Raw genomic sequence first — 25,426 nt, 5'->3', positions numbered from 1 at the left:
TTCAGTTTAGAAATGTAAAGGCTTCACTCAGCATCGGAGAAAAGGGGCCTCAGTAGACAATTATCTGTCATTAAAGATGATTAAATGAATGAAGACACAGGGTCAGCCTTTCTTTGATGGGATGTGCAACTATAGGAATGTTCAATAGAAGGCTGTCCCTGCCCTTTAAAACAGGGGTGGTATCGGCTGGGTTTTTGATGGATTTTTATCAGTGTTGATGTGAGGAAATGGCTTTCCCAGCTGATAACATCTTTGACCAAGTTTCTTGAACCCTTGACCTTTATCAGTCAGGGTGCATTGGATCCTTTCTAATCTCTCTTAAAAAATAAATCCTAAAATAAGGTATATGTAGAAAATACCTTGCAAGTATGATATTCTTGCAAAAAAGGAGGGTATTTTACATTTTCCTTTCACCCTAGGCTACTGCTTTGTTGTTACAATTTGGAAATTTTTACTACAAGAGCAAACAGAACATATCATTCAGAAACATATAAACACTGTATACTATATCCTACACTCAGGCCCCAGGTGACTTGATTGACTTCAGTGGTCTTAGATAAGAAGTAAGCTGAACTGCTGTGTAGTGTTGGTGCATGCTGCTTAATAGTTCTGTTTCACCCCAGAGCTAGTAGCATTTGTATCTCATCAGGCATTGTAAGGTTTAAATGTATGTGAAGCATTTTGAGACTCTGAAATGAAATCTGCTGCAGAAGTGCAGATTATGATGATAACTACGTTTTCTTCATTGACAGAAACACCACTGAAACACACTCATAGTGCCAATCTCTGAGTAGACGTAAACCTCAGTCCAATCCTCTTGAAGTCAGTGGAGTTACTTGGGGTATTAGTGCGAAACTTGGCATGTAGAACTTTCATATTTCCAAATGACATGTTATACTTACCCTCTCAGTAAAAATTAAATTACTCCTAAATTGCCACAATAAAGCTGCATCCTAGAGTGAAATGAAAATGTAATTGTAGAGTAGTTTAGGTAGCAGAATGTAATTACCCAAGTTGGAATTTGGCCAGGACATAAGGGTTAACACCCCTACTTTTACTAAAGGCATCATTTGACCTGAGTGTTTAGAGGACTTTGATTCTATGTCTCATCCAAAAGACTGCATTTCCACCACTGCAGAGCCCTAAACCCTGTGCAAAAGCATGGGTTTGGTACTGACTCAGAAAGAAGAGTGCTACTAATGGATCACTTGCATTATCATTTCCTGCAGAACCTTCCCAGTATTGAACCAAACAGTGACCTAGGTTATCCCTGAGTTTCTTGTGAGATCTGACGTGTGTTGCCACATAAATGACATGGCTGTAGTTTGATTGCACTAAAATATACAGAAAAAATATTCTACAAAATAGTGATTCTCAACAAGGGATCTGGGGCCCGCTGGTGGGTCGCGAGCAGGTTTCAAGGAGTCCGTCAAGGCAGGGCCAGTGTTAGACTCACTGGGGCCCAGGGTAGAAAGCCAAAGCCCCACCAGATGGGGCTGAAGACTGGGGCTCTGAGCCCCGCCACCCAGGGCTGAAGCCGAAGCCTGAGCAATGTAACTTTGTGGGTGTCCTGTGGCATAGGGCCCCAGGAAATTGGCCTGCTTGCTACCCCCTAACGCCATCCATGGCTTTTATATGAAGAAAATCAGTTGTTGTGGCACAGTGGGCCATGGAGTGTTTAGAGCATGTTGAGGTGGGCCTCAGAACAAAAAAGGTTGACAACCCCTGCTATAAAACAGCATTAAACATGTATGCACAGGTAAGTGTAAAAGTTTAGGGGTTAAAAGGTATATTTGTCTTGAAAGTCAAGTGAAGTGTGTTACCATCCATGAAAGGGTAGAAGTTCCTTCTAATAATGTGAGCACATACCACTGATCAGAGCCTCACCAGTGCCAGAGGTCCTCCCATTGCAAATGAAGAAAGGGAGAAGCAAAGGTGGTTTTGAGCTGAATGAGTCAGTTTACCTCCTTAGAGCTATTGTGTCAAGTTCTCTCAGCCAGATATCACTGCTTTGGTTACACTCGAGTTGTGTTTTCAAACTTATCTCTATTACCATGAGAGCCAGAATTTATTTTTTAAATGAAAGATTACAATCTGATGTAATCACATGACTCCCAAGAGTCCCTGTGCTGGGACTGAGTAATGTATTTTCAAAAATCAGTCATTCAAGTTTACCATGGATTTGACGGTTTTCTGCTGTGGAACTACAGAGTGGAATTTGAATTTGTTGTATGGCAGAGTAGACCAGGTCTTGCTTAAGGTTATGCTGAATAAACGTGGCAATGAAGAAAACACTGCATTGTATTCATAGCTATAGAATAAGACTGCCACAAACTGAAGTGTAATATGATCTCTGGGGTGAATGTTTATCTTGGTCCAAGGATGACTGAATTTCATTGCATTTATACTTTCTGACTATGTAGTTCATTTCAGAAACTGAAAAAAATTGTTTGATTGTTTACTTCCTTGAAACGTGAGTATTCAACAGAAAAGAGAAAAAGGGGAAAAAATAACAGTAGCACTAACAATAGAAATTCTCTGTACAAAGATATAGTACAGAGAGATTGTACCAGGAGTCAGGGAAAAAAACAATTCAGTGTTACTCTGCAAACATTAAAGAAAAAAATTGTATTAGTAAAATAACTTCTAATAATTATTTATACAAGAAAGCACAAAAGAAAAGGAATCATGTCTTGAGAAAATGAGAGCTAGAATGCACAATATCTTGTTGGGTTACTTAAGGCAATGAAGCTTTAAGGTTTACCTTATGTGCCATGTACATTGATTAAATACCAAATATATGCTGGCCATTTTTGACCATCATTTACTGTATTGATTTGTCACGAGAGCAACTGTAATAAAAAAAACATTGATTTACTGTCCTTATTTGCTTATGGGCTTTTTATTAATTTTATGCTTTTTTGGATTATAATTTTTTATGTTTTTTTTTTCCTTTAAGACAAGCCTGGTGCTCTGTGAAGTTGGAAAAGGGGAACGAACCATGGAACAAAGGAATGAAATCATCAGCTGCTTCTTGCCACTTCTTACTGAGCGACAAGAGCTACGCAAAGAATGGACCGCAAGGTGAGAGCCCTAAGGAAAAGGAAAATATAGTGAGACCTTGAAATAAAAAAAACCAAAAAAACACATGATCAACTATTCTCATAAAGACGCACATGGGGGGGGGGACGACAGCTGGGCAAGTCTTTTTAAAAAAGAGTTTTACTGTTTGCTTTTCCAGTTACATTTCTGTATGGATTAAATAGTCAAACGTTACTATATATGATTTCACAGTTAATTTAACAGTGTGATGTTGTATTACTATCTTGATACAGCAATCTATTCAGTTGATACCCTGATAAACAGCATGCCCATTTAAAGGATGCTGTCAATTTAATCACACTTTGTCTGAAAAGATTTTCCCTACTATTGTTACAAATAATACTTGCTAATGTCTCATGGTTGTGATAGGCTCAGAATAAGAGCCTGAACAGAACAGTGCTGTGGTACAAACTCTGCCTTTAGATGTGTCAGTGTGGATGCTTACAACCACACAAAGTTCAGATAACATCTGTGGGACCCCACATGGGCAAGTCTGTTTACAGAATCACAGTCAATATCTGAAAAAAGCTGAGGGAGAATCCTCCATTTTTCCCCATTCAGATGACTTGTTTTTTGCATTTGGCAACACTTTGTGTATAGGCAGTTTTACTGATTCAGCCGAATGACAAAAATGGGTAAGGGGGTTCCATGATGCATTCAGTAACTGAAACTACTTTTAACACATTTTTTAAATTGCCTAAATTTTTAGTTGACAGTGTTCCTTTAATTGTGATAAATGCCTAGGAACATATTCAGTGGGATGCATTTCAGTGACTATCGATAAATGATATTCTTAGCCTGTTTGAAATGCTGTGCCTGTTCTTGTTCGAAAACCTGTTTATAGCAGATGTGATTTGGTGTTTACTAGAGTAAATTTCCACTGCGTGCCGCCTTGCTTTCTTCATTCCACTCTCCTGCATTGGTAATGGCTGCTAAATGAGTCCATTTTACTTTACTATTCTAAAAGCTGCAGATGTATACATGCTTTAATAATCTCTTGTTTTTTCTTGTTTTTAAGACAACCGATTAAATAAATAAAAAGACCTACTTCAAAAGTGGGCCAAATTCTTCACTTGGATATGTGCACACATCTCCCATTAAAATCAATAGGAGTCCTGTATTTGCATGTATGACCAAACTTTGGCCTAATGTATGTATTATTGTGACACTTGTGGTATTCAGGGTAATTGCTTCATTGGTGTGAATTTGTTTCCAGTGGTGTGTGCCAGTTAAGAGAATTCTGTTGTACCCTTACTATGGTGCTTCATATGGATGCTGAAAGTTCTGTAGATTTGACCTCCGTTACTTCAAAAAGTCAGTAGAGGCTGCTAAACCTGACGCTTGATTGGATTTGCTGTTCTCAATATTGCTACACTGCATGGGCTCTTGAAACGCTTCAAAAACTCAAGGGACTGAGCACTACAACAGAGGAACAATTATTGGAACAAATTAGCGACCTTGTCTAGTAAGGTTTCTTCTAGTGGGTAGGGAGTTGGTATTATGATATAAATCCGAAGAGGTCTCAGAATGAAAAATACCTATCTAAGAGTAGTTTGCAAATTCCTCATGTTATGTCACTCACTTCTCGATTTAGTTTCCTGCTTTCCAAAGAATCTCCTGGATGTTTTTTAAAGTCTGTGATTCTGCATCATTTGTCTTATTAAATTAAACCAAATGAGTTGCGGGACGGGGATGTCATTAGCTGGAGAGATCTCTAAGGGCTTTTCTTCACCTGGAACTCTCCACTCTTCTATGTTAAACAAAATAGAGAGCTTTCTAGAGACAGGGAAAGAATAAACGGTTGTGATGACTGACATGTCTTCTTAGGGTCCATTTAGTTTAACAATAATTTTCTAATATACCAGATCATCAGGGATCACGACAAAAAATTACTTGTTTTGAAAGGACTCTGGTTACATTGTTTCTGGCCTTTGCTTACAACTAACAATTTAATCAGAAGCTGGAGCCAGCACTGATGTGGCAGACAAAGTCTAGTCTCTGACACAAAAATGCTAAAGTACTTTGGGGGATGGTGGTGAGAAAGCTTAGAAGCAGACAAAGTGCAGGCCTCCTTAAAACTAAACACCTGAAAGAAAATTTCAAGAGCATGGTGTCTTGAAAGCTCAGAAAGAAAGTGTCCCTTGAGTATTAAGTAACCATAATCCTTTTTTCCCATTTGATGTTTCCCATCCTAGTGACCTATCTAAGAGTCTCATCCATATGATCTACATAAACAGACTGTTACCATACACCTCACTTTACCTCATCAAAGCTTCTGCTAGATGTCTGGAATGAAGCCGTGACTGTGGGAGCCATCAAGCATGCAGTGGTGAAAGTTCTGAAACGTCCGCCCCAGTGCTCGCAGGGGCTGCCCGTGTTTTAGAGATCAGTCTATTGCGTACTTTGGAATTACATGAGAAAAATGTGCTTGGACAGGAAATAATTAGCACTTGTCAAAGGGCAGGCAACAGGCTACAGTATTTTACTTTCAGCAGGCTATCAGGGGATCCGCTAGATTAGATAATAGATTTTTTTTTTCCCCCTCTGGAAGTTAAATACAGATGACTCTAATTACCTTCCATTGCACATTATTAGAGAGCACATTATGAACAGTACAACTTGAAGAAATTTAGGTCAACTAAGAGACTAGCTGGCAAAAACTTTACCGTGCTCTGAGAGTAATGTAGCCATTCTGTTGTTTCAGCAGGTTCACTTGTGGCACTGATACCTTAATTTAAAAAAAAAAATAATAAAAAGAAATACATGGTTGGAACAGTAACACAGCTCTAAGGGGATTGTGCTTTTACAGGCCGGTGAGTCTTCCTCGCAGAAGTATCAGGATTTTCACTAACATGAATTTCTGTCTTAATCAGACAAATCATGTCCCTGTGGATTTTGCTTCTGGCTATGCCAGTGTTTCTGCATAATGACTGGCTGAAATTACACAATGAGTTTGTGTTACAGCACAACAGTTCAGATCACACAGTAGTAGGCTGAGTATTATGACCTGCCACTTTGCATACTGGTAACCCCTAGACAATGCTATCCAAGCAGGTCTTTCAGGGATACAAATTAATCTATATAGAGTGGTAGTGATCCAAAATATCTCAGGTAGAACTATGTGAATGTGCTGTAAGTGTTAACAGAAATGACCCAGAGTTTCTAAAGGCTCATATTTGTTTATACTGCTTGATAGTGTCTGATGGACAGGTTGTTATAGCTGTTAAAGAGCTGCCTCAAGCCCTTTGAACTGACCCCTTCTTGACCTCAGCTTACAAAAGGTCAGTCTTCAGCTAATAAAGCAGACGGAACCTTAGCTTCTACTGTAGTGAGCAGAGGCTAAAGAGAACAGCTGTGAATTTTGAACTGACCATGCAAACTGGTGCAGGTTTTTTGGGTTCACCATGTGATAATGAAAATTATTACTGAATTATATGGATGTTTAACTGCATAGTGGGCAAGAGAGGGCAGAGTCTAATGTATTGGGTTTGATAAATGAAGTGTGAAGTTACCCATCTGGATTTAGACAGCGCTTGCATTCTCTCTCTCTCTCTCTCTCTCTTTTTTTTTTTTTTTTTTTTTTACAAAAGAGAAACATTTTAAAATAAGCACAGTACATATAGAATCATTGACCCATGCGGAGAGCTGGAATAGATTAAGATTTAATGGTGACCATGGAAGAAATTATCATTTGAAAAGTGAGACCAAAGTGGGGGAAAGTACAATCCAAGAACTGCACCTGATTCATTTTTTAGGACATTCTTAATACTTTAATAATGTTGTTGTTGTTTTCAAATATGAGCATAGAGTTCAAGACACATTTACGATGAACATGGAATAAGAAGTAAAGTCGCAAAATTAGGCCATGTAATAATATTTGCTTGAAAAATATTTGTTTGAAATTGTAGAAGTGGGTGTTAACACCTTTCATGTCCTAGAAATGCACAGGAGAAGTGTATGATAGTCTGAATAAAAATCCATGCCTTTCATTCCTCTTCTAAATCTTATTGATATCATAGATCTTTTCTATACTATGTTTTCTTAAAGATTTGTTTGTCTTGCTTTTTGTGCCTCTGTTAGTTTTTAGGGTTCATTTTGCAACATTTTGTGAATGAACACATTTGTTACCAAATTGTCACCAAGAAATCAGCAATAGGTTTGATATACAAAACAAAGATTAATTGTGTCCTCTCATACTTTAATATCATTAATTTCTGGTAAAATTTTGTTTGTTTTTGTAATTATTAAGTTAATTGTTGCAATCAATCCTTTTCACTGAAAATCTGCTTGTGTTTAAAGGTGTAATATTGAGAGTCAGATATTGATTAGTTTACCGCAGTGAAATCTGCAATAACCTCAGACTAGAATCTGGACCTCTGCTGTCCAGTGGTTGGGGAGAGGAACATAATGAAATTACAAGTCTGATTGTTGGGAAAGTAAAATTGTTTAGGATGTTTTCTGTTTACTTTTAAAAATAGTAATACTCAGCCAAATCCTGATGTCCGTACTTTAATAACAGTTTTGACTGAGTGAAATCAGAATAAAGGTTTTATAAGGAATAAGGACTAAAGTAAACAAGGAATTCCTTTGGTTCATGCAACAAACATAGCAGAGAAGTGTTAACTGATTAAATCTTGTTTTAAGAATTAATAGCTTAAATCCAAGTTCCTTGGCTCATTGAAATAATACAGTGAGAAAATCTGTTTTATGGGACGATAATACAACTAACATTTGGTAGATAGGTCACTGTATAAGAGTATCTTTACATTTGTTACTTTACACACACGCACCCCTTTTAGATAGTATAAGGTTTTTGTTATGCAACTATTGCCAATAAGTTTTTTGGCTTCCACTATCCTCCCATTTCTACTAAATTTGTCACAGTCTAGCTCCTCAAAAAGCAAATACACACAAAAAACTGTTTCTTGATCCTGATACTCACACCCTATCTCTACTTTCTGTGTATTAATAAAGTACTTGGAGAAGTTGCCCCCTCTCATTTTTTCAGTCATCTCTGATTCTATACTTCATGGGGTTCACTTTGGGTTTTGCTTTGGCCTGTTCTTCCACGTAGCTCATTATCTACTTATTTCTGCTAAACAAAGTTCTTTCTTCCTTGTTGTTCTCATTTATCTTATTCCAAACTATGGGCCCACTCCTTCCTATCCTTTTAAGACCTATCACTTTTATCCTCAACTGGTCATATATTTTTGACCCCCTTTGACTCATCCCTTTTTTGACCTGTCCAAGTGAACATGTGATTTTACCTCATCTTTCAGCTTAAAAGTCTAGAGATGGAAGAGTTTCTCTTAACTTAGAAGAACATCCTCATTTTTCCATTTTTTATATTTCCCCTCATATCAGAGCCCTCCATTCTTCATTACTTTACCTTTCTGCTTAATTTTACAAGCCTTGAGAAATGCGAGTTCATCTCACAGGCAACCCATTGACTTTCCCACATTCCAACTGGAACCAGAATAAGACAGGCCAAAACTTAGAAAGAAAGTTGAGATTCATGGTGATCATATCAATAGTTAAAAACAAAAGATTATCATAATGTCCTATGAGGTTACTGAGAGAAAAATCTGAACCCCATTTGCTGCTGATCTCCATGGATGCACCAATGAAATAGGTCCTCCACTCCCAAAGGATCAGTAGTGAGCCGGATGCCAATATGAGGGATGTGATGATCTGACTGTGACAGAGATTTTATTTTTACCCGCTATTAACCACCAAATCCCACCCAGAAATGTGATCCAAGTTTTTGTGTAGTGCCTGAAGGCTTTTTATGTAGGTCCTTGGTTTTCAAGGCATCCATAAAATTCCAGGCCAACCCAGAAGAGCTCCTGTGTGCTCGAACACTAAATTCATCCAGAACAATAAGTCTGGGTGTCTCCAAGACCAGGTGGGTCAGAAACTCAGTTAGCTCAGACTGGAATTATGAAGTGCAGTACACTACAACTTTTGCCATTTTAACCGTATTCTAAACTCTCAAACAAGGATGAATGTGGTTTTGAAATTGGGTACTACCTACAGCTGAAGTAAGGATATTACATGCCAGTCCTGCCTCAGCACCGAGGGAAGGACCAATTGTCCTCTTGATGTCTCTTCCAGATTTATGTGATTCTTGGATTACATTATCTCCTGGTTTCTCTTGGCTGGTATTATACCAGCTACCAATTTAGACAGAGCTGAGCTAACAAAGGGCAAGCCAAATTATTCACCCAGGTCTTGGTTCTAAAAGCACATTTGGAGCCCTCACTCATGATTAATTTATGAATCCATAGTCATTATTAGCTACTGACCTTGCATTAAGCAATGTTCTTGGTCAATGAATAGACCCAACAGTCAGGGCCATATCAGCTGATGACATGTTTGCCTGAAATGAGATCTCAGAAGAGACTATAACCAGATACTAGTTGTCATACAGCTGGTCTGAGTCTGAAAAATGGTCCCTCCCCCCTTCACCTTCACTTTCATGCTTGTTGCAACAGGAAACAGAAGAATTGGGGTTCTAGAAATGGTCCCACTTGACTGGCTAGTCAATGCCTATGGCACTACATGCAAATGTTAAATCAGAATCATCGTAACTCTACTTACTTTCTTCCAAGGTATGCCATTAATTTGAAACAAATTTACCTCACACTACACTGGAGTTACTTGGCTGTTGATCATTCTGCGTTAGTGACATCAGAAATATTTAGATTAATAGAAATACTTAGATTGTAAACTCTTTGGGGCAGGGCCTGTCTTTTGTTCTATGTTTGTACAGCATCTAGCACAAAGGGATTCCTGGTCCATGACTGGGGCTCATAAGCATTACAGTAATAAAAATAATAATGGAAAGCTGACATTCAGTAAGTGTTGTCTATGTTGACAGTGACCTTCCAAGGAGGCTGAGGGATGAGTGAGAAGATTTGGCTTATTTTGTTGGTTCATGACATATGAAGAAGGTCCTAAAGGTTTTCTTTTTTTCCTGCTTCTTTTTTACATTAGCATTTCAGATCTTGTCTACCCAGGAAGACCCTCTGGAAGGACAGAGAACTAGTAGTTACTCTGTTAGCTCAAGTGGTAGCCTGTATTGTGGATCTAAAGATTCAAACCCTGAAATACGGTCCACTGGTTAGGGCATTAGCCTAGGCCTTGGGAGTCCCAGGGAGTCCCTCTTTTGCCACAGGCTTCCTGTGTGACTTTGGGCAAATCACTTAGGACCAGAACAGATTTTGAAAGGTATTTATGTGCCTAAAGATGCTGCGCAGGAATTTCAAAAGGATTATCTCAAATATCTGGCCCTTAGTTTCTCCCAGCCTTAGTTTCCCATCTGTAAAATTAAAATAACATTCCTGTACCGCACAGATATGATATGAGAATAAATATATTAAATTTATATTGTGAGTTGCTCAGATACAGTAATAGGAGCTATTTAAGTATTCAAGATGAATAGTTCTCAAGTACCAAAGACACAAAACTAAATGAATACAAGGGAGATTTGTATTCAGATTATTTAAAACTCTTAATTTTTGTTTGTTTTCATTAATGCCTGTTTAACTAACACAGGTAGAAGAACATCTCTCTTTATAGGAATTCAGACTCCTACTTCTTAAATTAAGAGCTCATTCTGCACATCTCTGACACCCCCAATAGGCTTGTCTATACTACAAAAATAATCCAGTGCTGACAATGTATGTCAGTATCAGGAGCTGTTGAACTGCTGCTGAAGAAGTGTTACCTGCAAGTGTGCACAAGAACAAGTCATATTCACCATTTTGGATACTGTGGCTAACAAATCTCCAAGAAAAGTAAAGGAAGAGCAGACTTGACTTATTTTTTATTAAAAAGAAGCAAAACTTTCAAGTCTTCACTATGTATCAGAAAGCAAACTTGTGGAAAGCATAGTTTTCTTAATATCACTTATTTTAAGGCAAAGGTATTTTCTGTTATGGACACTGTGGCAGTGCATATTGTACGTACATCATGAAAACTCTGTAGAGAAGATTGAAAGTCCAAACTTACAGCCTTTAAACAAATGTACAAAACTCTGAGACCTTAGTGAAGGTGTCAGTCCTCTTCATGTTGTGTTTGAGGATCATCTGTCCCTGGTGACCTTTGTCATCTCTTTGGTTGGTTATTGCCAGCTCTTTTGCTTCTTGTGACCCTTCCTGTTTTCTGCTTTAGTCTTTCACTTGTGTTTCTTTGATTCAAAAGCCTTTGAACCAGCCACGCTTGGTATCAGTAGATGCCAGTACTCTAAAGAACAATGGAAATGATGCTTGATTAAATACTGCTGTTTAAGAGCCATGATTTTTTTTTTCTTTGAAACTATCTTGACTCTCTAACCTTGAAAAGACTTTGCGTCTAAAAGCTGTGGATATTTACAAATAACGCTGCTTTCTGCCTCGTGATACAATCAGTTCATGAAAAACTTCAGTTGATGCAAAGAACCTTATAGATTCAGTATAAAATCCATTGAGAGGACTCACATTGTATGGCATTTTAGAGATGTCCGTTGTAAAAGTTTGTCACAAAACTTGAGTCCCAGTTACGTACTCTGTTTTTTATGAGTCTTGCAGGCTCTTTCATTACAGCAAACTGTACAAATTGTTTGCTCTGAAGCCACTTGATCACTTTATTTCAATTTTAGAACTTAGAAGCCATGCTCATGAGTAGCATTAACAGACATAATACCCCAAATTTAAACCGAAATCATATAGTCACATAGAAATCTTAGTTGATACTTTTCGTTTGATTTCATACCCGCTTTATGGGTGTCTGCCAGGTCTTCAAAGAGAGATCCAATTGCCTGGCAAGTGACACAGATTTAGCCCTCGTTACAGTATGATTAAAGTTTCCAAGCCAAAAAAGCAGTGTTGGTGATTCAGACAGCCCACTTTTTCCCTAATAGAGAATTTGTTGAAATTGCTGCAGTTTTATGGAGTGCGCTTGATGCTCATTTTATGATGGAAAAATACCTATAATTCCCTGTTAATAAAATATTGTAATATTATATGTTGGTCTGAATTCAGTTCATCTGGACAAGGCTTTGAAGTCAGCACTAGTGACCATTCCTTATTTATAAGATTTCATGATTGCAAGGCAAGGAAAATAGATAGTGCTGTTTTTCCAGTGATTTGGCAACAATTTACTCACTACCACTTGCAGATCCGAATTCAGTTATTATGGGGTTTTCAGGCTGCAAGATGGTGGAGATCAAGTATGTCACAGAGGTGACAAATTTATAATCTGTGGAGACAGAGTGTTAGCTACATCATCTGACAGCTGAACCACAAAGTGGCATTAGCATCAGCTGTCATCCTTCTTGCTACAGACAATGGTGTCTGCTAGAGGCAGAAGAGGAGGCGAAAAGCAGAAGTGTGCGTGTGTATATGGAGCTGTTGTCTGTTGCTCTCCAGCTAAAGAACTGTCGTTTTGAGCTAGGAATGTGGAATGACTGGCCCAGTGAATGAAAGAATGTCATAGGTGTATTTTGAAACTATCCATTGAGGTTTCTTATTTTCCTCTGCTCTTAGCAGAATGTCCTTTATGCCTCAAAACCTGATATCTCCATAAAACCAGCTCACAAATTTAGTACAAACTGAAACTTTGTCTTAAAAATATAAGTTTGGGATTAAATGAGGTTAGAGATGGAACTACCTTTTCTCTCCAAGAACTGGTGCCTTATCCTATGGGGACTTTGCTGTTAATGTTATTATAGTTGTTATTGTATTAAATTCAGCTTTATGTAGTATAAAACTATTTGAACTTTGAGGATCTGGGTTATAAAATCAGCATATAGTGTTAATATGGAAAAATTGTGGGATAGCATGGGGAAATTAAATGCAGTCAGCCAAATTCTGTGCTATTCTCACCATTCCAAAAGATGTAAGTGAACAGGTACAAGTACAGGACTTAAGTCTTAGATACTCAAGTGTCAGTCTTGTGTGTTACTAAATTTTCATCACATATATGGGACTCCATGATGTTGGGAATTAATAATGAAAAGCAAAGCCTTTCATCTCCAGTTACTAGCTCAGTTGTGGGTCAGGTTGGTAGTGCCAAAATGTCATTCCTTTTGGATTTCTGTTTGATGGCCTATGGAAAATGCACTGGTTCTTCAGTCCTAGTAGGCAAGTGTGTATTTAATATAATGCCACTATCACAACAGACACTAATTTATACCTTTGCTGATGTTTTAAGAGAAGCCAAAAATCAAATGGACATAGCAACAGAACAATGTGTCCTCAACAGGAGAAGTGATTTCTCCATGCCAGGGTTCTGACAAGTTATTTTTCCAATGAGTGAGGGACTTGCAGTATTATTACCTGCTCTTTACCTTCCATATGAAGAGAGGACACCCGTCTGTAGTCTTCTTCATAAAGAACTTTACATGTATTTAAAAATGTGTGGGTATAAATATGTGCAGATTTACACATTTATCACAAATATACTGCTGATAGCCATGTTACAGATTGCAGGACCATGTCAGCAATAGTGGACAGGAAGGGAGGCAACTTTTGTCTGGAGACCAGAGGCTGGGTCTCAGGCTAAGGGGAATGAGACGAACTGGAAAGAAGTCTTTAGAAATATAGTCTGTAGCTGCAAAGATGGCATCTTTCTAACATTTGCACAGTTTATGGTTAGATATGTTATTTTAAAAAGATAAGGACTAAGGGACCTCTTACATAAGCTGTATTGTTTTCATATCCATGGCCCTAATGACATGTAGGGAATGTCTATAGACCATGAATGAGAAAACAATTTAGGGATTATAGGGTGGTAGTAGAAAGAAAAATACTTTGTAAACCACTGAAACTTACTGGGATCTATGCCTACAAAAGGAAACCTTTAGAAGGAAAGCAATACCTTTGAATTACTAACAAATATGCTCCTGAGTTGCAATACCATTGAAAAGTTTCATATTACCATATTGAGTGTACTAGGAATTACCTAACCTGGGTTGGTGATGAAGCAGAAATAATGCATGGGCAAAAAGCTTATTAAAGAATATTAATGAAGGACTCTGGTGTCATCTAGAAAAAGAATTGCAAAATCATAAACACAGATGGAGATGGACCGAAAATAATTTCTTAGACAGAGGCAGTGAATATGCAGAGTATAGAAAAAGAAGTTAGGGGAAGTGTTAGGCAATTAAAAGCAGAGGTGGTGAGAGCTCGGAAGGAGAGAGGGAAAGAGAGAGAGTAGCCTGCTTTCAGAGAGAGAGTTCTGAGAGCTTTTGGACCTGATACTGAGAGGGTATACCAGACTCATTGAAAGACTGGCAATTTTTTTTCATCAGTTATATTTGTAAGGTTGGTGTAACTGATGTTAGAATTTGGCCCAAAATATGTTGTGAATAAAACAGAACAAATAATTCGTTATATTAGTTTCACCACTTTCTCTGCAAATTCTCTTTGAGCAGATTGCTATCTTCTCAGATTTATTCACTATCTGAAATTATTTGGTACATAATTATGGAGAATTTTGGTCTGCAGATTGTTTGGGGAAAGGTCATTGCAATTATGTATCTGAAGCTGAAACCATATTGGTTAGTTTTGATCAAACACACAGCTCATTTAATATTGGATGAGATTGGATGAGAGTGACTATTTAGAATTGGGTTCTCGCATGACTGTGTGATTATGAATTCAGAATGTACTTTCTGGAAATCTCCAACATTTGCTTAAAATTTGCTGTTTCTGCAAACATTCCTGCCAGTAAATTAATTTGCTAGAATATCTGGCAAGTTAACAGAAAAGTGTGATGCAAATACAGTAAAAAGAATTTTCTTTAAAAATTAAAAGAATATTCACGGTTTTTTCCCTGTATTCACCAATCTTTAGTTTTCCACTAATATGATCAATCTTGACTTGTGGTAAATAAGGAAGGTGTTTTACTCTCTACAAATTGCACCCTCAGCAGCATTTTAATAAAGGTTATGGGTTGTGGGGAGGGGTTTATCTGATACTGGGGATATATTTATATATCTTAGAAGGCCAAAATGTGTCTTTCTAGAGTTTTCAGATCCTTTAATAAGAATGACTTTTGACCATCATGGTCAAAGTTGATTTGAGGAGATGCCCTGGAGATGAAAGGTTAACAATTTGTCCAGTTTATAATGGATTAATCACTCACTGTACACAGTGTTTATCGTAGCAGATGATTTGCCACACACTAAGAGCAGTAATTTTATTTTATATTAGGGCGTCCCAAGTGTATCTTAGACATTTCTCCTTCAATGTATTTTCCAGCTTATAGATAAAGCCTAAATTTAGCTGTCACTTGCGAAGTGATAGAATGGGAGTTGGGTTATTAACAGCTTTGCTTGCCTGTAGGTGACACTGTTTCACCATTTATCTGAACATTGTCCAATATCTTGTCTAGGGACAAAAAAAAAAGTTATGTTAGAATAATTTGAGAGAGATTCAAATAAATACATTGCATTAATGGTTCCTTCCGTCTTGGTTAGAATAGTGGAGTATTAGGTATGGGTGGATAAATGGCATGTTATCCTTTTCAAAGACGGCAGCAGTTTATGAAATTATTTCTGATTAATTAGCTCACTAGCATCTCTATGTCTGTTCAGTATCCCCTTGACAGATAAGATGCTAAAAAGATCACTCTACAGTGTTTCTAAAGGCTAATGTAATAAACCTGGAGGATAATACACTAGTGGAAAATCCTAATTCACTGCTAACTTGTGGCAATATAAAAGTAAAGTTAAAATGTTCTTAGTCATGCAAGTCATTTAAATTAATAATGTGTGCCATTAAGTGAAATCTCAGGGAGGATTTTTTTCCTACAGGAAAAAGAATACTGCTTACAGAGAAAATAAAAAATTCTATGAGGCTTGAGCAATCATCTATCTCAAAGCTACAGTGTTCATACTGCCAGATGTTCCGGTGCTGCGGCTGCTTTGACATGTATATCTCTCTTCCCGGCAGAAAACAATATATACATCAGCCCAGGTGCAAGGTGGCCTTGCCAGCAAATCCACCTCCTCCTAGCTGTGACACTCATCCACTTCCCATCACAATGTGTACATTAGAAGGAGATTGCAATTAATGCCTGGAAAGAATAGGTTTCACTAAAGTGATGTGCACAGTAATGATATTGTTAGTTTCCTTAATTTCCAGTTTCACCATCAATTATGTCACGTGTTTCATCCAGTTGGTGCTACCCTCCCAGTGTTAATTATAACCTACAAGACTGTTACAGTTAATGTTATGGCAAGCATATTGTCTCTTCAAGGCTCCAGAGCAGCTCATAAATTATCTTGAAGGTAAAATGTAACTTGGGGAACTAGTTATGAAAATTCCATCCATCTCGCTTAGGAGGTGCAGCTGCTACTGTCAGCTGCCTTGCTGCTGCATTGTGAAGGAATTATGGTGGGTCAAGTTTAAGATGCTAGGCCCAGACTGTCACTGAGGAGAAAGGCTGTCCTGGCCCTGTCAGACAAGTACCTTCTGCCAATCCCTTGTGGTTTCACTTTGCAGGCAGTAAAAGGCAGGCAGTGCAGGTGGATGGTCCCCAAGCTGTCTCTATTCATTACTTTACAGAAACTTGTTTTAGTTAGGCAGGTACGGAGACCTTTTCTCTTCACTGTTGTCATGATGTTAGGCATCATCTGCAAAGTCTCAGATAGATAACTCTATAAATAACTCAGTGTTATGTTGGGTCTGTGGTGTTGGTGGGGAGTGTGGGGGAATGATTAGCACCAGACGCACACACCCAGTAATTCACTGGGTTGTAAAATGATTGTTAATTTACTTGTAGGAAGCGGTGGGTTTGGAGGAGCACATCTGTTCCTTTTTATTTCACATACATAATTTGATGAGGTGAGATTTAATTGCTAAGTAATTTGTATGAAAGTTTGGCATTACATAAGCATGTTTTTATATTGGGATTATTTTTATGAAGTGTGTGTTTGTTTAATTTTTCTCTCACAAGAATTGCAAACTCTGTTCAAGCCCTTGGGGCTTTAAAAAAAAAAGACAAAGTACTCACAACTAGATGAGACTTTCATTAAACATATTTGTATAGTTACTGTAAATGCCCTTTTATTGCTGACGGATCTTCCTTTGAAATTCTGGATCATGAGTTAGTTTGGAAAGCTTTCAAGCTTTGGGAGTGCCCCCTAAGCATTTGTCTTTATTAACTACAAGTCAGGTTTTCTGATGGCGCAGTTTTCTCTGCACTTTCATACCATTCAAAAGCATCCCATGTTTAGTCACTGGTGTCTCCCCCTGTTGCCTATAGCTGACAGGGCAGATGAATGAACACTGAAAGTTGGTGCTTGTGCAATTCCACATAGAGTCAGAGGTGCTGCAGATGCAAATACACAGGGCCTTTGTGAATGAATAAATGTTGTGAACTGACTCAAGGAGAATATGCACAATAATAAAAATCAGCAAGGACAATGCATCACAAAATGCAGTTTGTTCATTTGTTTTAACAGCTGTAATTCAATTTTAATTATTTTTGATAATTTATAATGTCCCGGAGCAAATTTTTCAAAATAATGAAGATTTGGTAAGTGAGACCTTAATTTATAAGCACCCTGCCTTTAAACCTTTGCAAAGTAGGGAATGAAGGCATCTGCATGTAGAAATTACTGAAAAGTGCATTAGCTAGGTGCTACCATAGATTCATTGTCACTTTCTTTTTTCCCCTGGAAATTCCAGGAAATGTGTCTTTGATACATTTCGAGGTCCACTTGCCCCCAAATATGGTACACTTGGGCTATGTCTATGCTACAGCCTATGTTGGCAAAACTTATGTTGCTCAGGGTTGTGAATATTCTAACCCCCTGAGTGATATAAGTTACACCGACATAAGTGCTCGTGTGCACAGCGCTATGTCAGTGGGAGAGCTTCTGCCGCCGACATTGCTTCTGCTGCTCGCCTGGGTGGTTTTTTAAGGCCAATGGGAGAGTCTCTGTCTCTCTCCTCCCTCCCCCTCATCAGCATAGAGCATGTTCTTCTCTTGAGAAGAGAAAAGACTCCTAAATTTCAGCCTTTTTAAGGAACCGGAACTCCAACTCTTATCTTATCTTTGTTATTCAGAGCTAGATTATGCCTTCAGGGACAGCCTCGAGCAGGTGTGATATGCAAACTGCATCATCCTGCCCAGAAGCATTGTGCCTCAGAGACATAATTCCTCCCTTGCTTCCTCCTTTCTTTGCTCTCGGGGTGGGGGAGGAGGAAAAGGGAAGGGAGAAAGAGTTATTTATTTTCGGTGTATACCATTTAGTGGTACATTGCTCCACCCTGCGTGGCTCCTATATGTAACACCTTGTGTGACCAACTAAAGTTTGCTGTGTAGTTGTAGCCATGTCAGTCCCAGGATACCAGAGAGACAATGTGGGTGAGATAATAGCTTTTATTGGACCAACTTCTGTGGCTTGAAAGCTTCTCTCTCTCACCAACAAAAGTTGGTCCAATACAAGATATTACCTCATCCACCTTGTCTCTCAACTGAAGTTTGACTTCTGACCATAACTATATGGAGATCATCCATCAGTGTCACCAAAATGGTCCCAATATTGTGGCTCAGTCTGCATTCTGGTTGAGAAGGATTAAGGATATCTGCATTGATTAGCAGTTGTTAAAGTATGGTTGTCTCTAATTTTTGGATGAGTTTTCTTAGGAAAAGAAGATTGGGGATAGAGCAGTAATTTTTAAGATTGCTGGAGTCCAGTACTGGTTTCAAAAGGACTGGTCAGACTATTGCATGCTTCAAAGAGGTAGGTATATTGATTTATATGAAAAAAGTGTTAATGAATCCTCGAGGCTTAATTCTGTTCTCACATACATTGGTTTTACATCAGTGTATCTCCACTGACTTCAGTAAAGTTACCGTTGATTTAACTTAATGTAACAGAGACCAGAATAAGGCCTCAGTAAATGTCTTTTAAACTGTCAATATGAGGGTCTGTCAGAGTTCCATTTTAATACTGTTTCAGGAGAGAGAGATTTGGTTGGAAACAGTCTTTTCTGACTGAACTTGGCATGCAAAACTATCAGTACAGAAGTATTTCTTTTAAATATAAAAATTTTGTTTTATGCAACTGAAAAAGAAAACCTTACCAGAATAAAGTGCTTTTGTTTCCCTGCACTGTATAGCCTGAGGCCAACTTCAAAAGAAAAACTATAACTTGGAAAGTGATTGAACTACTGATATTATGAAGCCATAGGTCATTTGGGAAAATATATTAAAGTTACTTTAAAAAGGGGGGTGGAGGAGAGCCTAAAAAGTGGCTGCCACAGAAATCTGCTGTCACACTTGAAGAGTTTTTAAAAAATCATTGGAAATTTTAGAGTTTGGGCTGTTGGGTTTTGGGGTTTTTTTTGGATGCAGCTGGATTGACATAATAGAACAAAACTGCACCAAAGGAGTCATTATATTCTGTTGAGTCAACAACTCAGGAAGAAAATGAATTTTTAAGGTAGGGTCAGTAATAGGTCAAAACACTTTGGGGAAAATGCAATTTATTTAGAGTTATAAACTCTTATTTATGAATATGCAGTTTGTAAAACAAACTCAATCAGACATTTTTCTTTGCATAAAGGAAGACATTTTTGAAATAGTATATATATGAAAGTATGCATTTTCCCAGTGCAGTTGAAATCTACCAGGTACACAAATACGTAAATATTAAAAAAAGTTTTGTAAAACAAATATGTACAAATACTGAAAGCACTTATATCAAAGTTTTGAGAGGAAATCGTAATGTATTTCAAAAACAAAAACAGAATATTATAAAAAAGTGCAACAGTTACATGAATTCCAAATAGCCACAGAGCAGGATTCTTTATAGAAATTCTCGATGAGAAAGCAGATCTCTAAATGTAACCCCATGAAGCACATAAGTCTCTATGCAGAAATGTACTTTATTATATTATTGCCACAAATAAACATTAAAGCCTGAGTATTCTTCTTTAAAAAAAAATCACTGTGGTTTTGGTTTGTTTACAGCAACTAAAATTAGCATGACGGCTTTAACTTTGGATTTTCTTATTTGGGACGTGAATTAATCATAAACTCTAATCCATATATGAGTACCTACATGTACATGTGGAGTTTGGAAGTTGTCAAGGCTCTGAATGAACACAGAAGTCTGCCCATGCAGATCATATTGCATAGTTATTTCTTGTCCCTCCCATTAACCTCTTATCATAGTACTTTTTCCTTTGTCAAACTCTACTATGGGAGAAATGTTGGGATTATTTTTGTTTGCCAGTACTGCTAAACCTTTTCTTTTCTTTATTGTAGTGAGATGAAAAATAAATTTGTCACACTTTGCCCCTTTTCAGTGTTTCATGGTCAATTTCTGATAAATGGGTCTCTTGTAAGAGAGCCATTTTACAATTGGTCTTGAGTCAGAAGTTTAAAATTTTTCTTCAGTAGGATTGTTCAAACCACATACATTCCATATAATTGTATTTGCATAATTCATTTTATATGGTCAAGAAACAAGAACGTCATTACACACCTATGCCACATCCAACAGAGCACTTAGGCACACGAGTACCTTTAAGCAGAGAAATGGTCCCACTGAAGGAACATACCTTGTAATCAAATCAGTGGCTCTACTTATGTACTTAAGTTACACATGTTTTTAAGGCCCCAGTTCAGCTAAGCATCTTAAGCATGTGCCTAACCTTAAGTATGTTCTTAGGTCCCATTGTCAATGGACTTTCAGTCAATGGGATTTAAGTCAGCGGTTCTCAAACTGTGGGTCGGGTCATGACCCTGTTTTAATGGGGTCACCAGGACTGGTGTTAGACTTTCTGGGGCCCGGGGCTGAAGCTGAACTTTGAGCTCCACCACCTGGGGCTGAAGCCTGAGGGCTTCAGCTCTGGGAAGCAGGGCTCAGGCTTCGGCTTCAGCCCTGGTTACAGGCCCCCTGCCCAGGGCTGAAGATCTTGGGCTTTCCCCCCCACACCCCTGTTCCTCCCCCCAGCCAGGGCAGCAGAGCTCAGGCTTTCGTCCCCCCCCCATGGGGTCGTGTAGTAATTTTGTCAGAAGGGGGTTGCGGTGCAATGAAGTTTGAGAACCGCTAACCTAAGCACATGCTTTAAAACATGAGCTTAAAGTACATTGCTGCATAGACACCTATATGCTTCACGGACCAGGGTTACATTTAGAGATCTGCTTTCTCATCAAGTATTTCTATATAGAATCCTGCTCTGTATCTATTTGGAATTCATGTAACTGTTGCACGTTTTATAATATCCTGTCTTTGTTTATGAAATACATAATGATTTCCTCTCAAAATTTAAATTAATGACTCAAAGTTTTAAACATTTTTATAATCTTAACATAATTTCCACCAATGTAGAGGTTGATCCTGAAAGATGCTGATCAACCCTTGCTGAGTGCTCTCAGCTGTCATTGAAATGAAAAATATTAGTCCAGGAATTCTCACCTTATTTTTTTTCCTCTTCATCTGATGAAAGGAAACTTTAAGAAAACCACAAATTGTCAGAAACATTATGAAGAAAAAGATTAGTGTTCCTTTTATTTTAATATTTTTGTAATTACAAATTGTGATTTAAATATACTTAAGTGTCATTAGGTGCCATCAGTTATGAATCCTAAAATAGAATTCACTTTTTATTTTTAATTGGCTCGCTTTTTAATTCAAAACCTTAGCTTTATTTAAGCACATTATTTTCTGTTTCACACAAAAGTATGTACAAGATTTATTGGCGTTTTCATGAAAAAATAAAAGAATTTTCATGTTTTATAAGAAACTTAATACACTCTCACAGATGGTCCTGCTCAGGTGTGATTTTAATTACGAGCTACAACAAAGCCCAGCACAGTAGGAAGTCTCTTAATAAATGTCCTGAGGCTTTTGTCTTCACATGTCAAAAAGCCTTTTTATTGAGTGATTAAAATATTTTCTTTTATTGGCTGATTTTAAAAATGAACAAAATGCTTGGAATAGAAATATGAGGGCTTCCAGAGTTCAAAATTTGTTGATTTGCATTGTTTGGGGGGGGTGAAAAAGACGTTTTATTTTGGAATTACTTTCCCCCCCGCTCTCTAAATTTGCTTTTCAAAAAGCAAATGCTAGACAAATGTGTTAATAATATATTAAAAATGTGCATGAACATGAATAATGTATTAACAAATGAAAATGTGTTCTCTTTACATACGGTGCTTGATTTTGGCTTGTCACTTTGTTTAGCAGTAAAGGGCTAGGTTTTGTAAAACACTGTATAAAATGCACAGAGAAACCAATAATAATTTAATCCCAGCCATAACATACATCTTCCATTAATAAAACACAAAAGATATGGTCTTATTGTTAAATATTAGTAATATATTATAATAATTTTATACTGTCTCTCCCTTAGTGGGGAATTATGAGGACCTCATGTAAGGACCTCAGTGTCCTGACATGGTTAATTATCCATAGATAATGGTTATCAGCAATAGCTGTTATAAGCACCACAGCCTCACTGTTGAGGGGTTATTAAGTGTTTGCACTCTCAGGTGCAGTGCACCTATGCACTTCTCTACAGAAACAAACAGCTGTGTTTTCTTTACTGTATTATACATCACATTCAGTGCATCATTTATTATAGCAAAGCTAATGATGCACATGCAAACCTTTATGTCCCATATTATACTGTGGTAATATATTTGCTATAGATATGTTAATTTAGCTTTCATAAGTCATTTATCTTTGCTAATATATAATGTATCTTATTTAGAATGCTGAGGCTCTGGGGTTTATTACGTATGAGTATATTTAAATAATGTTAAAAAATTTCTTTTGAGGGTCATAACAAATGAGTAGAACTAACTTAACCATGTTGAGTGGCTAAAAATTTCCAGGTCCCCAAATCCTGTTTCATAATATCTGAGAACTTTCTTCTTAAGGACACAGTTATTTGTAATCATTATTCCAAATCTGGGACAGTGAAAAGAGTGAAAATAATGAGCATATACAAGTATCATAGGTTGTTTTTTCAATGAGGTTGAATGCACCTCATGGGAGGAAGTTCCTTTAAATTTAGATAGTTATGGATCACTTTAAATCATGGTATGGAAAATGCTTTACTCCTTACACATGTAGCCTAGGACTTAGCCTATGGGTTAACGTATTAGTTTAAAGTTAGCTTTTAAGTAAAAAGATAAGATACATGTATAAAGCAGTAATGCAAGAGGCCTCCAGGCCCAAACCTGTAAGACATTAGTGTAATCACTTAGCATAAGGAAGTTAGGGCTATAAGTCTTAGCATAAATAAGCTGACCAGCAGTAACCCTAAGTTACAAGTTGACATAAGATATAATTTTGCAATAAACAGTTCTTCTGATATTTTGTATAAAGTGCTGACAGGTACCTGCAAAAAGTTAGTTGATGCCAGTTTCAGTATTGTAGGATAGGAATATCAGCAGATGCTTAACAGCAGGATTGCTATAATAACCAATTAATGTATATGCTAATAAGGTTAAGATAATTCATATGCTCACCTATAGAATAGGGACACTGCAACAATACGAGGGAGAGGAAATTAATTAAGGGCAAAGGAGGCTGAACACCCTTATGAATATTCATGGCAGTCATCAGATCCTGTAATAGGGCTAACTACAGCCTAGACCAGAGGTTCTCAAACTGTGGTCCGTAGACCACCTGTGGTCCACGAGCTCCATTCAGGTGGTCCGCGGATGGATCCCTCTAAGGTGCACATCTGGGCTGCTGCACACAAGAGAATGAAGGGCCACCCACCTAATTAGTGGAGACGTGCAGGCATGGCTCCATTAATTAGGTGCCTGGACCCTGGAGAAGACACACATGTAAGGTGAGGTGGTGGCCTCGGGGGGAATAGAGGGTAGGTGGGAGGGGGAAGAGGAGTGAGAAGAGGGAGTGGGGGGAATTTGGGATGTGCAGGGCTGCGGCAGCCAGAGAAAGAGGCAACTTTCCCCAGCTCTAGGGCTCCTGCTGCCAGGGAGAGATGGCCCTCCTTCTCAGCCTCAGCTCTGGCTGCTGTGGCGGGGGGAGAGAGGGAGAGACCTCCCCCTCCTTCCAAGCCCCAGCTCGGGGGCTGCTGCAGTGGGGGATATCCCCCTCCTTCCCAGCCCAAGCTTGGGGGCTGCTGTGGTGGGGGAGAGGGGAAGAGATTCCACTCCTTCCCAGCCCCAGCTCAGGGGCTGGTGCGGCGGGGGAGAGAGGGCACATCCATTGCATTAGAAAGGTAAGACTACTGATATTAAAATATGAGTTGTGTGCTTTTATTTGTAGAACAAAAAACATTAATTATTATTAAGGGTGTTTTTTTTATATAACACTTTTATCCAAAGTGCTTTACAATAGTTAGCTAACAGTACAAACAACATTTGAAAAGATCATTAAGTGGTCTGCCAAGACCCTCAGAAGTTTTCAAGTGGTCCACGAAAAAAAAGTTTGAGAACCACTGGCCTAGGCCAGTGGGACTTGACCATTGGATCACTTGGCATGCCAGAGATAGGACTGAACCCTAATGGACCACCACCTGTCTCTACAGGAATTGGGAGAGTATGTGTATGACACTGGACATAAAGTTAATAATGCATTACTGTTACATTCTTGTTTGGATCGGTACTTATGTATTTACTAATTGTGTTAATAAGACTATTGCAAAGTCAAAAGCTTTTTCCCAAGTGTGAGTGTTGCAGCCATGCATATTGAGGTTTCCAACTGAATTGTAATTCTAATAACTCTGGGCTTGATCTTGGAGCTGAAACCTGCCAAACCTCAGAGTGCTAATTTGTCATTTGGGGTTTCGAAAGTAATCAATAGACAATCAACAGATCAGGCAACATACATTTCTTATAACATACCATATTGAATGAGTGTTGAATAATGGAATGAAAAGATAAAGTGCTAATTTTATATAAACGAAACCACGTTCAGCCTGGGGCCTACTGAAAGTAGGATGAGTTTTATGGTCTTTGAAGATCATTGGTCAATATCACTCCTTATCTAATAAGAGCTAAATTGCATTTAAAGATGCCAGATTGTTAGAAGGACAGCACTGGGCCTGTGCTCACATATTGCCTGGGACGTTGAGGATGTGGACGTTGTTGGGCTTGGAGATGCTAACGCTAACAGTTTTATCATGAATCTCACATTATTTGGTATTTTTGGAGTCATGTGATCACGTGAAAATCTTAGCTTACAATTTTTTTTTAAAGTAAGTTTCCAGCCCTCATGGCTGCTGAGAAGGCAAGTAAAGAGACCCCAGATTTATTATGCTATGTAGCCATGATTTTTTGGAACCTGACTCATGAGTTTTGAATGCTTCGCATTGGCAGTGCTGCATGCACAATGGGA

The 25,426-nt window shown here is 38.1% G+C and overlaps 1 protein-coding gene across 8 annotated transcripts in view; it reads left to right on the top strand.

The window, feature by feature from the left end:
• The window catches only part of FTO (FTO alpha-ketoglutarate dependent dioxygenase), a 327,030-nt gene that overhangs the window by 156,097 nt on the left and 145,507 nt on the right, over positions 1–25,426 (top strand). For 7 of the 8 annotated variants that reach the window (XM_073307614.2, XM_073307611.2, XM_073307615.2 and 4 more), the window contains one exon: positions 2,960–3,084. In XM_073307614.2, the coding sequence (XP_073163715.1) occupies positions 2,960–3,084 (125 nt within the window). Of the gene's footprint in view, positions 1–2,959; positions 3,085–5,297; positions 6,680–25,426 lie in introns of those variants that run through there. The other variant, XM_073307610.2, reaches the window with a different exon arrangement.

The sequence above is a fragment of the Lepidochelys kempii genome, chromosome 12 (assembly GCF_965140285.1).
Source record: "Lepidochelys kempii isolate rLepKem1 chromosome 12, rLepKem1.hap1, whole genome shotgun sequence".
NCBI classification, from domain to species: domain Eukaryota; kingdom Metazoa; phylum Chordata; order Testudines; family Cheloniidae; genus Lepidochelys; species Lepidochelys kempii.
The sequence above is the reverse complement of the archived record's forward strand: the minus strand, read 5'-3'. Positions and strand labels throughout refer to the sequence as shown.